Source organism: Pogoniulus pusillus, chromosome 14, assembly GCF_015220805.1.
Source record: "Pogoniulus pusillus isolate bPogPus1 chromosome 14, bPogPus1.pri, whole genome shotgun sequence".
In the NCBI taxonomy this organism is placed as follows: domain Eukaryota; kingdom Metazoa; phylum Chordata; class Aves; order Piciformes; family Lybiidae; genus Pogoniulus; species Pogoniulus pusillus.
In genome coordinates this window covers 31,551,228-31,567,693 of record NC_087277.1, presented here as the reverse complement: position 1 = coordinate 31,567,693, position 16,466 = coordinate 31,551,228, and the positions used below count along the sequence as shown (strand labels likewise).

Sequence of the window (16,466 nt, the reverse complement as noted above, 5' to 3'; positions counted from 1 at the left end):
CCCTCCTCCTGCTGCTTTCCCCATTGGCTCCTCCTCCGCACTGCGAGCCGCTGACTTGCTCTTTGGCCTGTCACTCAAGTGATGCCGCGTGACCCGGTCTTGGCGTACTTCCTGCGGGAGCCGCTCTAGACTGTTCCCTGTCGCGACTCGGGTTGTGGTGCAGCCGCTCTAGGCAGGAGGCGCCGGCTCTATGGCCCGCGGCGTGTGCTGCTAGGCCGGTGCCCCTCGGCGGGGGCGGCAGCTGGGTGACGGCCAGAAGAGTCCTCGGCGTGGCCCAAGGAGGTTCCGTCCGCGCAAGCTCCATCCGCGCAGGCCTTTGCTAGGAAGCGAGAGGCAAGAACTCGTCGCAGCTGCAGGGCTGCAGCGTCCCGGCGGCCTGGGCCCGGCGGCAGCGCAGGTCAGTCGGGGCGCGGGACGGAGTGAGGCGGGGATGCTGCTACCGGAGCCGCTGCTGCTACCGGAGCCGCTGCCGCCGTATGGCCAGGTGGGTCCTGCCGCACGGCAGGCCCGGGGAGGCTGGCCGGGGCGCGGCGGTGAGCCTGTGGGGCTGGCGGGGCAGCCCGGGGCAGCGCTAGGCGCTGTGGGCAGAACCTGCTGTTCCTCCTTGCGCACTCTCCGGGCTCCTCCGTGTGCTCAGTCCCGCTGGCAGTCTGCCTCCTGTTGCGTGCGGAGGCTGCTGGGCTTACAGCTAGCCAAGCGTTAGGTAAGCAGACAGAGCCTGGTAACACACCCTTGAGAGAGAAATTGTAAAATCATAGCATCATTTCGATTGGAAAAGCTCTTTCAGATTATCGAAGCCAACCGGTCTGTGACTCTACCGTAAAGGCTGGGGCTAAACCCTGTCCCTCAGCGCTACATCTCTGCCTCTTCGAAACACCTCCAGGGGTGGGAATTCAGCCACCTCCCTGGGCAGCCTGGCAGAGGGTGTTTGAATCCGAACTGTTACTCTGATGTCAGAAGAGTGAACGGTTTATAGACTTCCCAATGCCTCTCCTTGCCTGCTTGGGTACTGCCTGCTGAAGGTGGCAGTGGCTCCTTTTCTCTTGCTGTTAATAAAGTTCTGTGCGACCTCTAAGCAGCAAACGTTTTGTTTGCCATGAAATTACTGTCGATACAGTCTGGAGGGCCAGCATGTTTTGGCAGAGGGATGAGTTCCACTTATGCTGTAGTCCATACCAAACACACAGCATTTAAAATTGCTTCAAATCCCTAGGTATACTTTTTGTACCACGTTTCATCTTTCACAGGAAGTATTCACCAAGGTCAGAGAAGAAGTATGGCCAGTCTGTCGTCCTAATCTGGGCCCAGCTGTGTGCTTAATTTACTGGAAGTTAGTGAGTTCTTGTCTTAACTTTGGAGCTGTGAATGAACACAGTTAAGCAACAGTTGCTGATGAAGTTTTCATTTTAAGGCTTGTGGCCCAGAAAGCCAAATGTATCTTGGACCAGCAGGTCAGGGGAGAATTTGGCACATCCCTTTGGAGATCAGTTTGCAGTTTGACATAAGGAGAAGGAAGACTAGAAAGAAAAAGATGGGGGAAAGAGAGAGAAGAAAAATGATTGAACATAAAGAATGGTTTGGGCTAAAGGGGATCTTTAAAGGTGATCTAGTCCAATTCCCCAGCAGTCAGTGGGGACATCTGCAACTACAGCAGATTGCTCCGAGCCACAGACAACCTGTCCTAGAATTGTTCCAGGGATGGGGCATCTCCTCCCTTTCTGGGCAAACTGGGACAGTGTTTCATCACACTCAAAGTGAAAAAAGTATTCCTTATGCTTGCATCTAAATCTCCCTCTTTTTAGTTCAGACCATCACTCCTTGTCCTGTCACAACAGGCACTGCTAAAAAGTCTGTCCTCAGATTTCTGATCACCCCTTTAAGCACTGGAAGGCCACCAGAAGGTCTTCCTGGAGCCTTCTCTTCTCCAGGCTGAACAACCCCAAGTCTCTCAGCCTGGTCTCACAGCAGAGAGCTTCCAGCCCTCCAGTCATTGCTGTGGCCTCCTTTGGCCCCCCTCCAACAAATTAATGTTGTTCTTGTGCTGAGGACTCCAGAGCTGCCCCAGCACTGCAGTGGGGGTCTCAGCAGAGCAGAGTAGAGGTGCAGAATTCCCTTCCTGCCTCTGCTGCCCACACCGCTGGGGATCAGCCCAGGTCACAGCTGAGGGTAGTCTGGGAGCACTTGGTGCTGGCTCATGGCCAGCTTTGCACCCACCTGCCCCCCCAAGTCCTTCTCTACAGGGCTGCTCTCCAGCCGTTCATCCCCCAGCCTGGATAGATGCTGAGGACTGTTCTGACACAGGTGCAGGACCTTGCACTTGGCTGTATTGAACCTCAGGAGGTGCACACAGTCCCACTTCTCAGCGTGTCCGGGTCCCTCAGGCTGGTGTCCTGTCCCTCAAGCATGTCAGCTGTACCACTCAGCTTCTTCTGCAAAGACAACTTGTTACATACTCATCTTCTGATTTACTCTAATAAAGGGAAGTTAGGGCCATGTCCCAGAAGTTGTTAGGAGGGTGCTGTTGATAGGCTGTGAGGAATGCAAATGTACTTGGTAATGAGAAGGTTCCAAAGCTCCATCACAGGTGTTCAAAGGTGGTATTTTAAGTATTAGCTATGCAGTAATTAGTCTATCAGATCTAACTGTTGGCATCTAACAATCTGTCTGGTGAGAGTGCTGACTGATCACACATTTTTTCTGAGCTCAGTGGGAGCTCTTAAAATTCAGAGCGTCTTTAACAGTGGCCAATAATCGTCTTGCTTGCTGGCGTCTATCGAGAGAATGTATTGCACTGACATGGGATTTTCAGTTTCCATCAGGTGATGTACAGCTTCAGACAGAGCAGCCCTTTCCTACTGTTCCTCATTACTGGTTTATCAGTTCTGGCTGTTCTGAGCTGGGTTTGATTCTGTAACTTGAAGCCCTAATATTTTGACTCTGGCAGGTTGTTTGTGGAGGATCAATCAAGGAGCTGTCCTTACGTTTTCTTGCCGTCTCCAGGCATTTGGCAGTGGCTGATCTGTATCCTATTTGCATGCAGTCACAGAGTGGGTTGGGTTGGAAGGCACCTGAAAAATCATGTGGTTCCAGCCCCCTGCCATGGGCAGGGACATCTACTAGAGCAGATTGCTCAAGGCCTCATCCAGCCTGCCTCAGCATGTTTGCAGGCTTGGAGCTTCCACAGCTTCTCTGGGCAACCTGTTCCAGTGTCTCACCACCCTCTAGGGAAGAGTTTCCTTCTAATGTCTGGCCTCAATGCAGCTGCCTCTTGAAGCCATAACCCCTCATTCTGTCACTCCCCAGCTCTCCTGTAACCCCCTTTGGGTACTGGAAGTCTGTTAGAAGGTCTTGCTGCATTCTGTAGGTTGAGCAACCCCAGCTCTCTCACCCTGTCCTCGCAAGAGAGGTGCTCTGCTCCTCCGTTACTCTTTGTCCTCCTTTTGACCCACTCCAGCAGTTCCATCTCCTTGTGCTGGGGGGCTCCAGAGCTGGACACAGAACTCCAAAAGGGGTTTCACCAGAGCAGAACAGAGGGAGAAAATCCCCTCCCATGACCTGCTGCCCACACAGCTGGGGATGCAGCCCAGGGTAACACCAATTGGTGTCAGCATTGTGTGATTGCAGGTTGCTGAGGTAAGGCTGGAAAAGCCTTGTGATTGGAGCATATCTTTGTCTTGTTCTTGGTCTTTGGCTGCAGCATTTAGGATTCTAGGATTTGTTACTCAGACTCCTTTAACGAAACTATAACTTGTGTCCCTGGGGTTGGCTTGTTGCTCACTCAGTGTGTCCCCCTGAGCTGCAGCCCTGTCTCCCAGCAGTGTGAGAAAAAGGATACCTGATGTGGCTGCTGCCTGGTACTGATTCTTCACTTAGTGGTTACTGCAGAGGGTTAAAGGTAATTTCTGTTCTCTGCAGAGTGATAGGTGTTCCACTGCAGTGTATAGAAAGGCAGCCAGGAGCACCAACTCCATCTGCTGTGAGGTCAGCTGAGGGAGTGAGAGTGATTTGTTCATTTTTCAGTGACTAAGAGGCAGTGCTGGTGGGAGTCCACCAGCTGACTTTGAGCTGAGGACATTTCTATCTCCGCTTGATAAGCAAGAAAGAGATGAGGATTAGTGGTAAGACATGAAACCTTGAGCAGCTGGGGTCCAAGTTCTGTGCTTTATGATGAGGGTTGGGTAAAGGAAGGTTTTACAGTTACCTGGATATCTATAATTTGATTTGTCATCTTTAAAGTTACTGATTTCAAGTTGACACCTCTGCTGTCAAGAGGAAGTGACCAGGACAGTTACGTGGAATAGATCACGCACACGTGAACTAATCCACAAAGCCAACTTGGAAAGACTCCACCTCACCTTAGAAAGCCAACCAAACCAACACCTCAGCACTCCTGTGGTGGATGGGAAGATTGTTTTCCTTGCTCTGTGAAGCAGAAAAGAGGGATAGCAGACAGGGTATGGCAATTCCCTGTCTTACATAGTGATAACGATATTCCCTTCAGAGGGGGCAGCATTCCTGCTGTGCCAACCATGTACAGCTTTCCCCCTCCTGGGTGCTAGATCTGAATGTTGGGACTTAGCAGAATTTAGGCTTAAAAAGGCTGGAAAATGGTAATCCTTAATGTTTGTCCTGTTATGTCTTTGTGGTGAGATAGTTTACAACAATAAAGCCATTGTTGAATCATAGAATGGTTCGGGTTGGAAGGGACTTCAGAAATCGTCTGCTCCAACCCTCTGCTGAAGCAGTCACCCACAGCAGCTTGCCCAGAATCAGAGTCTTCAGGAGGGGTTTGGAATCTCTCCAGGACTCCAGCACCTTTGCACCTAAGAAGTTTTATCTTGTGTTTAAGTGAAACCAGTGAGTTCCAGTAGGTGCTCGTTGCCCCTAGTCCTGTGACTGGGCACTGCTGGGAAGAGTGGCTCCATCCTTTTGCCTTAAACTGTTGAGCAACCTCACAGGCTGCTCTTCTCTAGGCTAAGCAGTCCCAGGTGTCTCAGCCTCTCCTCGTCAGAGATGCTCCATTCCTGACAACATCTTTGTGGTCTGTGCAACGATGCTAGAGCAGCAGGCAGTGGGGCTGCAGCATCACTGTGGCAGTGGAAACCTCTCAGTTGCCCTCCACAGTGGAACAGCCCTGTGCTCACTTGGGTTTGTGTTTCCTGCAGGCTGAGTTTGCAGAGTTGTGAATTTACAGAGAGCATTTTGGTGGGCAGGGTGCATTGACAAATATGCCTGCTGGTTAATACGTCTCCTCCTGGTAGCCTCTGAGCAGGTCAATAATAATGCTTGTGTTGATAGCAGTGGTGCAGGAGATGTTACTTGGTATTGCAGCTGAAATCCATGTTAGCCCCTTCATCATCATTACATGAATATTGGCAGCCTGTTGACAGTGCCCACGTTGCTATTGAGAGATTTCTGTCAATAAGCTGTTGGCAGATCAAACAGATTCATTCAGAAGGTGCAGGCTGCTGCAGCTTAGCGCCAAGAAGGAATTCCTCCTGCTGTGCTGATCCCCATGAGTGTTTGTGCTGGAGCACACTGTGCTGGGCAGGCAGCACTGCTCCTGGCTCCAGTGCTCACAAAGCTCTAAACTAGAGCTTCTTTAGCGAGTGGCCTCTGCTTGCTTCTGATTGCCTGGGCTTTCTAGGGGGCAGTTTTTTATTGCTCTCTATGCAATACCCAGCAGTGCAGAATCAAGGGAGAACAGAGGAGATTGAGTGCACCCTCGGTTTGCAGATGGCACTAAATTGGCTGGCAGTGTTGTTTGATTGGAGCAGAGGAAGGCTCTGCAAACGAATCTGCCCAGGCCAGATCAGTGGGCTGAGGTTAGGGTGCCAGCTCCTGCACTTGGGTCACAACAGCTCCACAAGGGCTCCAGGCTTGGGACAGAGTGGCTGAAAAGCTGCCTGCTGGAAAATGACCTAGGGGTACTGTTTGACACCTGGCTGAAGATGAACCCGCAGTGTCCCAGGTGGCCAACAAGGCCACCAACATCCTGGCCTGGGTCGGCAGTGGTGTGGCCAGCAGGATCAGAGAAGAGACTGTGCCCACATATTGGGCACTGGTGAGGCCACATCTTGAGTGCTGTGTTCAGTTTTGGGGCCCTCACTCCAAGAAGGACATTAAGAGGCTGGATCAGGTCCAAAGAAGGGCAGCAAAGGGTGAAGAGTCTGGAGAACAGGGCTTGGGAGGACCAGCTAAGGGAACTGGGGGCATTTAGCCTGGAGAAAAGGAGGTGCCAGGGAGACCTCCTGGCTCTCTTCAACTGCCTGAAAGGAGGCTGCAGTGAGGTGGGGGTTGGGCTCTTCTCCCTAGTCTCAGGTGATAGAAGGAGAGGAAATGGCCTGAAATTGTGCCAGGGGAGGGCTAGATTGGAGATAAGGAAAAATATCCTTGCAGCAAGAGTGGTGTGATGGTTTGGGCTCTTACCCGCCCCCACACACTTTTGAATTTGCCCCAGCTAACTCAGACGGCCTCTGGAAATAAAAATGAAGCTATTTATTTTACAGCAGCAAATATACAGGCAGCTATTTACAATATATACATTTGTATACAGAAATATACAAAGGATAAACAATACAGAAGCACAACTCCCCTCCCAGAAACCTGAGTCCCCAGGAGGGGCTCTCAAACCACCCCAACACCTCCCCTTGCCCTCTCAACCTTACCCCAGTTCTCAGGAAGAAGAGAGGTGCAGCCAAGAGGTTAGGGAGCAAGGTTAGTGGGAGCAGGGTTAAGGAGATGTGACTAGGTCTGAAGGCAAAGGCAGAATGAAAGACAAAATGGAGAAAGTTTACTGCTTCTTCCCAGAGTTCTCAGCGTGACTGTGAGAGAAGGAGACACAATTGTTTTTCATTTCACTGCCCATTATCTAGTTCTTTTACCAAAACATTCCAGCTTGCTTCAAACTAGCACAATGGTCAGGAATTGGCATAGACTGCCCAGGAGGTGGTGAAGTCTGCATCCCTGGAGGGGTTCAAGAACTGTGTGCCCATGGCACTTGGGCCATGGTTTAGTTGCCATGATGGTGCTGGGTTGAAGGTTGAACTGCATGATCTTGGAGGGCTTTTACAGCCAAAACGTTACTCTGGCTCTCTGACTCTAACCTTTCAAGTCTTTAGTGTTTTGTCTAAGAGACATTTGTGAGCACGTTCATCACAGAGCTTATTTATGTGTCCTCCCCTCATATAAGCCAAGTCTGTTGGCATCCTTAACTGAGTATTTGGATTCATCATTCTTCAGTCTAAAATTCAGAGTTCCTGAGTTTAGAATGTTTAAAACAGATCAAATAAGGAACTTAAACCAGTTAAGGACATGACAAATATAATGTAATGCAGTGACATGGAGGAAAGAAACCCTTTCCTATGTATTCCTCATAGCTCAGGAAGAAATTCTTCCCTGTGAGGGTGGTGAGGCACTGGAACAGCTTACTCCAAGGACCCGTGGAAGCTACAAGCCTGCAAGTGTTCAAGAGCAGGTTGAATGAGGCCTTGAGCAACCTGGTCTGGTGGCAGGTGTCCCTGCCCATGGCGGGGAGCTGGAACTGGATGATCTTTAACAACACTTCCTACTACACCAGGTTGCTGGAGGCCTCTTCCAACCTGACTTGGAACACTTCCAGGCTTGATGCCTCCTCAGCTTCTCTGGACAACCTTTTCCAGTGCCTCACCACCCTCACAGGGAAGAATTTCTTAGTAATGTCTAATCTCAGTCCAGCTTCTTCCAGTTTGAAGTCATCACTCCTCATCCTGTCACTTTGTCCCTCTGAAACAAATCTTTCTTCGACTCTCCTGTAGCCCTTTTCATGTGCTGGAGGGCTGCTCTAAGGTCTCCATGGAGCCTTCTATTCTCCAGACTAAAGAACCTTGACTCTCCTAGCCTTCAGGGGAAAGGTACTCCATCCCTCTGATCATCTTCATGACCCTCCTTTGGGCCCATTGCAACAGTTCAGTGGTCCAACAGGACTTGTGTAGAGCTGAAATTTGATTCTGCAGGCAGCAGTTCAGGTTAGGAGTTGCCCTACTGGAATGCAACTCCATGGAGAAAAAACTTGGGGTGCTGACAGACAGCAAGTTTTGCATGGGGCAGCAATGTGCCCTTGTGGCCAAGAGAGCCAATGGCATCCTGGGGTGCAGCAAGAAAAGTGTGGCCAGCAGGGCTAGGGAGGTTTTTCTCCCCCTGGTTCTTCTCCCCTCCTTCTCTGCCCTGCTGAGACCACTGTGTCTAGTTTGGGGCTTCCCAGTTCAAGAGAAACAGGGACCTGCTGGAGAGAGTCCAATGGAGAGCTGTGAGGATGGTTGGGGGATTTGAGCATCTCCCCTGTGAAGAGAAACTGCAAGCTCTGGGGCTTTTTAGTCTGGAGAGGAGAAGCTGAGAGGAGATCTGCTCAATGTCTATCAATATCTGAGGGGTGGGTGTCAAGTGGAGGGGGCCAAGCTCTTTTTTGGTGATGCACAGTAAGCAGACAAGGAGCAATGGACACAAAAACTGGAACAGAGAAGGTTTCACCTCAACGAGGAGAAACTTCTTTTCTGTGAAGGTGCTGGAGGCCTGGAGCAGGCTGCCCAGAGATGTTGTGGAATCTCCTTCTCTAGAGACATTCCACACCCAGCTGGATGCATTCCTGTGCAGACTACCCTGGGTGATCCTGCTTTGGCAGGGAGGCTGGGGTGGATGATCTATGGAGGTCCCTTCCAACCTCTGACATTCTGTGATTCTGTAATGTAAACTTTCCTGAGTTTCCTAATGTAAAGTTCCCAAAGTGCCTTCTGGCACTTTGCCAACCTGGCAGTGTGGTGTTCTTCAGAAGCTTTCCTGTTGTTTCCTCCTCGCTGCAGGTGGGTCACACCTTTGTGTCTTTAACAAGGGCAAAGCCAGGAGATGCTCCTTGACAGTAACATCTATTTCTCTTTCTTCCTAGAAAGGGTTTGGCTGAGGAGATGGCCTCCAGCACTGGAAATGAAAGGAGCGTGAACCCTGTGCTCAGAGTAAGCCAACTGGATGCCCTTGAGCTGAACAAAGCCCTGGAGCAACTTGTGTGGACCCAGTTTACCAGCTGCTTTAGTGGCTTCAAACCAGGCGTGCTGGCTCATCTGGAGCCAGAAATAAAAGCTTCCTTGTGGCTGATACTCTGGAGGTTCACTGTGTATTCTAAGAACGCCACAGTGGGCCAGGCCATCCTGAACATCCAGTACAAGAACAGCTTCTCCCAGACGGAGAAGTACCAAGGCCTGAGCAAGCAGCAGAAGCTGTGGTACCTCGCCCTCACCGTTGGTGGCAGGTGGCTGGAAGAGAGGTGTTACGATTTATGCAGTAGCCGCCCGCTGCAGTCTCTCTGCAAAGTCAAGAGCCTGATCAATGTTGGCACTGGGCTGGTTAAGCTCTGTGGCCTCCTCAATTTCCTGGTCTTCCTTCAGCAGGGCAGGTTCGCCACGCTCACGGAGCGTGTCCTGGGCATCCAGGCGGTGTTCAGCAGGCCACAGGGCGTCCGCCAGCTGGGCTTTGACTACATGAACAGGGAGCTCCTCTGGCACGGCTTTGCTGAGTTTCTCATCTACCTGCTGCCCTTTATCAACCTCCAGAAAATCAAGCTGAAGATTTCTTCTTGGTGTGTGCCTGTCGCAGGGCTTCCCAGCAGCGAGCAGGCAGCAGCCGCTCAGTGCAGGGAGTGCTCCCTGTGTGGAGAGTGGCCTTCCCTGCCTCACACCATCGGCTGCTCCCACGTCTTTTGTTACTACTGCATTAAAAGCAACTATCTGCATGATCTGGACTTTACGTGTCCTAAATGTGGCTCAGAGGTGCAGAGCCTGCAGCCGCTCAAGCACAAAATTGAAATGACAGAACTGCATGGCTGAGGCGAGGGCGGTCGGAAAGATGTGGGAAAGCCTCATGTAAGAAAATTCACAAGTTACTGTAAACAGGCAACTTAAAGGTGGTGTTGGAGACTCTGACTGGTGTAATGTCTGTCTTCTCTGGGTCAAGCTTTTTGGTAACTGTGCCAGCTTGCCTCTCTCAAGGGAAGGAAAGACAAGAATTCACTCTCAAGACTTCTTGTTCCCACTTAGGTACCCTGATGTTGTCAAGACATTCCTCCTTGGAGTGTCAGCCTGTCCAGTCCTGCTACGTGCTTCCCTCAAAGATGGAGAAGTAGGACCAGGCCAGTGACTGTTCCCCTGGACTAAGCACTGTGGAGGACACAGATTGAGTCCTGGAATCAGTTTTGGGACCCTCACTGCAAGGACATTGAGGAGCTGGGGCAGGTTCAGAGAAGGGCAGGAAAGCTGGAGAAGAGTCTGGAGAACAGGGCTGGGGAGGAGCAGCTGAGGGAGCTGGAGAAAAGGAGGTACAAGGGAGACCTCATTGCTCTCTACAGCTCCCTGAGAGGTGGTAGGAGCCAGGTGAGGGTTGGTCTCTCCTCCCTAGGAACAAGTGACAGGATAAGAGGATATGGGGTGAGGATTCAACCACCTGTTCCAGCGGTTGAGATACCTTTCAGTCAAGAACTTTCTTCTTGTACTCAAACCTCTCCTGGTGCAAGCTGAGGCCATTTCCTCTTCTCCTGTAGCCTGTGATGAGGGAGGAGAGACCAACCCCCACCTGTCTCCAGGTGCCTTTCAGGGACTTGTAGGGAGCCAGAAGGTCTGCCCTCAGCCTCCTTTTCTCAAGAGAAAACAGACTGTACTGTTAGTTTTAGGATCTGTTCTTGTAGATCAGGAAGATCTCGAAGCAGTGCTTCAAGACTGTAAAGCATCAGGCACCAAATGAGAGAGATTACAGAGCCTTGGAAGAACAAGCTCTGACAACACAAAAACATGGGCCAGGAGAAAAATGCTGCAAGGACAAGGAGAGTGTCATAGATTGGGAACTACAGAGTTAAAATCCTCTAGGGACTAGAGGAGTCCAGGGGGTGTAAAACTGGTATGCAATCCCACAATTGTGCTACCTCCTTAGAAGCTGGCAGCAAGGCCAACTCGTCCTCCAGTCCTCTCCCTGCTGTCTCTAGCAGGGTTGGTCTCTTCAGTTCTGGGCTCCTCAATTCAAGAGAGATGTTGAGGTGCTGGAACATGTCCAGAGAAGGGCGATGAGGCTGGTGAGGGGCCTGGAACACAAACCCTATGAGGCGAGGCTGAGGGAGCTGGGGGTGTGCAGCCTGCAGCAGAGGAGGCTCGGGGCAGAGCTCATTGCTGCCTGCAGCTGCCTGCAGGGAGGCTGTAGCCAGCTGAGGTTGGGCTCTGCTGCCAGACAAGCAGCAACAGAAGGGGACACAGCCTCAAGCTGTGCCAGGGCAGGCTCAGGCTGGATGTTAAGAGGAAATTCTTGCCAGAGAGAGCGATTGGGATTGGAATGGGCTGCCCAAGGAGGTGGTGGAGTCCCTGTCCCTGGAGGTGTTGAAGCCAAGCCTGGCTGGGGCAGTTAGTGCCATGGTCTGGTTGATTGGCCAGGGCTGGGTGCTAGGTTGGACTGGTTGAGCTTGGAGGTGTCTTCCAACCTGGGTAATTCTATGATCTGGTTGTGTCCTCCACAGGCCTTGTTTGAGTCTATGGGTGGCAGAGGCAATGGTGGAGGAGGAGAGGAGCACTGGGGGCTGTAGTTCAGTTTCAGGTTGGGGGGAAATTTAAGGGGCTTGCTATGTATCCTGTATGTGCTCTGTGTTTGCAGATACAATTCTGTGTTTCTTGCCAGCTCGTTTGAGAACCTCTCTGGCTGCTCTTTCAAAAAACCACAACAGGCGTGGAGGAATCATAGAATGGTCCAGGCCAGAAGGGACCTCCAGAGGTCATCCAGTCCAGCCCCCTGCAGTCAGCAGGGACATCCCCACCAGCCTGGTCACCCAGAGCCCTATCAAGCTTCACCTTCAATGTCTCCAAAGAAGGGGCCTCTACTGTCTCCCTGGGCCACCTGTCCCTGTGCTCCACCACCCCCACAGTAAAGAACTTGTTCTAACATCCAATCTAAATCTGCTCAAACTGTGTCTTGATTTGGTGCTGGGATAGAACCTGAGCACCCCACTCCATAGATAGCACCTGCTAGTTCCCAGCAGAAGAAGACTCAGGTGAGAAGGACACTCTTGTTAGCTGTGGGGGGAAAGGAGGCAATTTTGCAAGCACACTTTAGCTTGCTCCTAGAGCGTGCTTGCTGTACCAGGTCACGTGTTCAGGACAGCCTGGAAAATGCTTTACACACCTTTAGTTTTGGTGAGAAAATAGAAAAGATTCTGGGCGTGTTGTGTTTTCAGAGCAGGGGAATGAAAGGCTGCTCCCCTTTTCTTCTGCAGCCTTTCACTCAGGGCTGTTGCATTGGATTAGTTCTTCATGGAAGGGAAGAGTGAAAAAGAGCCTCGAAGACAGAACATGTCCCCATGTGACCATGCCTGGCTTGCAGCATGGCAGCAGGCACTAAGAAGAGCAGGTGAATGCAAGGCTTGAGGTTCCTTCTGCTGGGTCAGTCTCTGTTACTGTCCTCACTACTCCAGAACTAGACCCTTGCAGAACTTCCGTGCAACATCCAAAAGTATATCAGTTAGCAGCTATCCTGGCTGAGTGGGGAGGTCCCAGCTGACTGGAGGTTGGCAAATGTGACACCTGACTACAAGAATGGCCAAGAGGAGGATCTGGGGCGCTAGAGGCTTGCAAGTCTGACCTTTGTGCTGGGGAAGGTCATGGTGCAATTCACCTCAGCAGGGTGAGAGGAAATGGCCTCGAATTGCACCAGGGGAAGTTTAGGTTGGATATGAGAGGAGTTTTTGACTGAAAGAGTTCTCAGATTCTAGAACAAGTGCCCCAGGTTGATGGTTGAATTCCCATCCCTGGAGGTGTTTCCGAGTGGCAAAAATGTGGTGCTGAGGGCCATGGGGTAGCCCCAGCCCTGGCAGAGATGTCCTTAGTGGTCTTTTCCACCCCAAACAATTCTATAGCTGTCTCAGGTTGTGCCTTCTCTGTGTGAGCAGCCGTCATTGCAACTAACACCATCCAGAGTGGATTCTTCCTGCATTATGGTTTCTTCAGGCACCACAGCGTCCTCCTGCCTGCAGACATTTTTCTTGCCAGCAGTAATGTGCTGCATGTAGAAATGAACCTTCGTATGTAGTAGTTCATTAGAAATAGTTAAATCAGAATTACCTGAGTGAGGGCTTGTGTGGTGGTTTGGGTGTAACCCCCCACACTCTTCTGAAATCACCCAGACTAGACTCAGCCAAGCTGGAAATTAAGAAATGAAGCTTTATATTCACAGCTTAGCACAACGTCCAAGCACAATAGTTACAGCTATAGACAGAAATAGACAAGTTAAAGGTAATACACAATCACATCAGCACTCCCAGCAACCAGCGTGCCCAGGAGGGGCTCCCAGCTACCCTTCCACTTCCATTCCACGCCTCTACTTTATCCCAGACTTTGCCTTACGTGCAAGGTAAGGTTGGAGGATTGGCCAGGGGGGTTAGAAAGCAGGCCAGGGAGAAAAGTACAGGCATCAGCTGCAACAGAGACCCACGGTGTTGTCTATGTTTTGTGTTCTTGTTTTCATATGTCTCAGCAAGCCCATGAGTGCAGTCACCATTACCGGTGTTTCCTTTTCACAGCCTATCGGCTAATTTCTCTCACTAAAATGTCCCAGCTAGCCTCAGATTAGCACAGCTTGGCACAAAGAAATGTCCTGATCTATTATGTATCAAGTCAAACCACCATGGCAATGTCTCACACCTTTAGGATGACTCCACATGAGAACTGGTATGATCAGTTTATGCTGAACTCCCCTTGCTTCATCTTAGCTTCCAGAATTAATTAGTAATAAATCAACTCAAGCTGGCCACACCTTGGGCACCAAATAAGGAATGTGGTGGGTGAGGAACTTCCCACACACACTACTGAAGTTGAGCAGAGCAGCTCAGAGGCTTGGCAGTAAGGTGAAGCTCTCTGTAAGCAGCAAAGCTGAATGACAAGCACATGCACAGGGTGCAGCTACAAGTGTTTACAGTGATAGACGATTGAGACCTAACAGAGGTCCAGACTCTCTCCGAGGCCAAGAAGATACTCAGACGGAGCACAGAGCCTCTCTCCCAGCCAAACAACCAGCAGAGCTTACTTGTTCTCCATCCTGTCAGTGGAGGATGTTAGAGCTGAGCACAGGAGAAGTGAAAGGAGCAAGAGCTCTGAATCAGAAGAACAAACTGTTCACACTTTGGCTTTCTATCCCTTTCGGCAAGCCAATGAATGATACAGACTTTAGCATCATTATTATTTTACACCAAATGATCCTATTTCTCTCATTAAAATATCCCAATTATTCTCAAACCAGCACTAGGGGATTTGGGAAGGACCCCTGGATGCCACAGCACAGTGATAAGCTGTAGGTGGAAGCCTGCCTTGGTGCCTCAGCTGTGCTGAGTGCAGTGTCAGATGCTACCGGACATCTTTTCCAGCACTGCAGAAGGAAAAATGCCTCCAGTCCTCTGCCTGCAATTCAGTATCCAAGCCCCAGCCAGCAGGACTGGTTTGTTTAAACACACTCTGACAGTACTGCATGTGGAAATGGCTGAAACATAAGAAGTCTTATTGTCTCTCAGAACATGAACATTTGAGTTGCTCGGTTTTAATCACATTGGCAGGCACTTTTAGATGAGAGAAAACAATTGTGTCGTTGAGGGAGCATGGAGTCCCAGACATTGAGGGCGTATTTAGGGGAAGCACTGAACTGTCAGGGATGGAAAAGGGACCCCAAGGATCATCCAGTTCCAAACCCCCTTGCCATGGGCAGGGACACCTCACACTAGATCAGGTTGCCCAGAGCCACATCCAGTCTGGCCTTAAACACCTCCAGGGGTGAGGCTTCCACCACCTCCCTGGCAACCTGTGCCAGTCTCTCACTATCCTCATGAGGAAGAACTTCCTAACGTCTAATCTCAATCTGCCCTCCTCTAACTTGGATCCATTTCCCCCCAGTCCTGTCACTACCTGACACCCTAAATAGTCCCTCAGCAGCTTTCTTGTAGCCCCCTTCAGATACTGGAAGGCCACAATAAGGTCTCCTTGGAGCCTACTCTTCTCCAGGCTGAACAGCCCCAACTTTCTCAGCCTATCCTCACAGCAGAAGAGCTCCAGCCCTCTCAGCATCCTCGTGGCCCTTCTCTGGACAGTTGCAGCACCTCCAGCTCTTTCCTGTCACAGTGCTCCAGGTGGGGTCTCAGCAGAGTGGAGAGGCAGAATCAGTTTCCCAGAGTCTGTAACTTCTGGGTTTCTAGCCATGACGTATCCCAGGACACTCAGAATTGCAGTTCTTGTTTTGTAAAGCAGATCAAACCGAGGGACCAGTAAATGAGGGAGGACATTGCTCACAGGTGATTAGTGATAGAACAAGAGGGAGTGGCCTCAGGCTGCAGCAGGACAGGTTTAGACTGGACATTATGAAGCATTCTTCCCAGCAAGAGTGGTCAGGCATTGGGACAGGCTGCCCAGAGAGGTGGTGGAGTCACCAACCCTGGGTGTGTTGAAGGGTTGTCTGGATGTGGTGCTTGGGGATATGGTTTAGGGGTAAACTTTGTAGAGTAGGGTCAATGGTTGGACTTGATGATCCCGAGGGCCTTTTCCAACCTGCAGTTCTCTGTTTGCAAATCCCAGATAGACACTCCAAGGCCCTCTGTGGCAACCTCATCTTCTGCCAACATTTAGGCAAGGAAACCAAGGGAAGTGAAACCTTCATTGCACTGCTAAATGCATGACAGCAGTGACGGGGGTGGAGCTGCAAGGCTCTCTTTGAGCCTATCAGGATTACAAATAAATGCTTTATGCAACCAAAACATGAATACAGAAGAACCTGAGTGACTGTAATCCACCTTTTTAAAGCAAACCTGTATCCCATAATTTATTCTCTATGCCACATCTAATCAACAGTGCAACCAAAAGCAGTCCTGCTTGTTCTCTTTGGAGGTGGGTTCCTGGGTTTGCCTTTCGAGTCTGGCCAAATCCTTCTCCAAAACAGAACCCCAAGTATCAGAGATCTTTAGGTTGAACAAATAAAAGACTTCCTCAAATTGAAATCTATTCCAAAAGGATTCTGCAAAGTCCTTCATAGCAGGGGACCCACAGCAAGGCAGAAGGATGCTGTGGTCATTTCTGCAAGTCTTGGCAATCTAATTTCAAATCTTTAATCTAATTTCCTGTGCTTATTTATAGAGCAGTGCGAGCTAAGCCCTTTCCTGAACTGCAGCCATCCTGTGAGTTTATGTTATCAGTTAGCAAAACGGCAGCTGCCCCCATTTCACAAGTCCTTAATTACTCATCTCCTCCCACAGACACCATTAGCAAGTGATACCTGATATGGACCTCTTCAAATGGAAGATGGAAGGCAAAGCAAAGCGGCAGGCGAGGCAGAAGCGGTGCCTGTTCAGGTGACTCAGAACAATGCACAGCACTGCAAGGAGCTGAATAAAGCCGAGAGGAGTTCAGATTCCTTTTTGGTTCCAGTTGGGTCTG

At 50.5% G+C, this 16,466-nt stretch overlaps 1 protein-coding gene across 3 annotated transcripts; it reads left to right on the top strand.

Annotated features, from left to right (window-relative positions):
- Window positions 1-214: 214 nt before the first annotated feature.
- On the top strand, window positions 215-9,950 carry PEX2 (peroxisomal biogenesis factor 2). 3 transcript variants are annotated; one of them, XM_064154766.1, is made up of 3 exons: window positions 215-397; window positions 1,248-1,330; window positions 8,921-9,950. In XM_064154766.1, the coding sequence occupies exon 3, from the start codon at window positions 8,940-8,942 to the stop codon at window positions 9,852-9,854; it is 915 nt and encodes a 304-aa protein (XP_064010836.1). In that variant the 5' UTR covers window positions 215-397; window positions 1,248-1,330; window positions 8,921-8,939; the 3' UTR covers window positions 9,855-9,950. The 3 variants fall into 3 exon arrangements, with proteins under 3 accessions (XP_064010836.1, XP_064010834.1, XP_064010835.1); XM_064154764.1 differs by lacking the exon at window positions 1,248-1,330 and having other exon boundaries at window positions 307-397; XM_064154765.1 differs by lacking the exon at window positions 1,248-1,330 and having other exon boundaries at window positions 316-397; window positions 8,925-9,950.
- The last annotated feature ends 6,516 nt before the right edge of the window (window positions 9,951-16,466 follow it).

Bases quoted from the DNA above. Each gene is read 5' to 3' on its own strand.
- PEX2 (XM_064154766.1), top strand. From the start codon at position 8,940: ATGGCCTCCAGCACTGGAAATGAAAGGAGCGTGAACCCTGTGCTCAGA.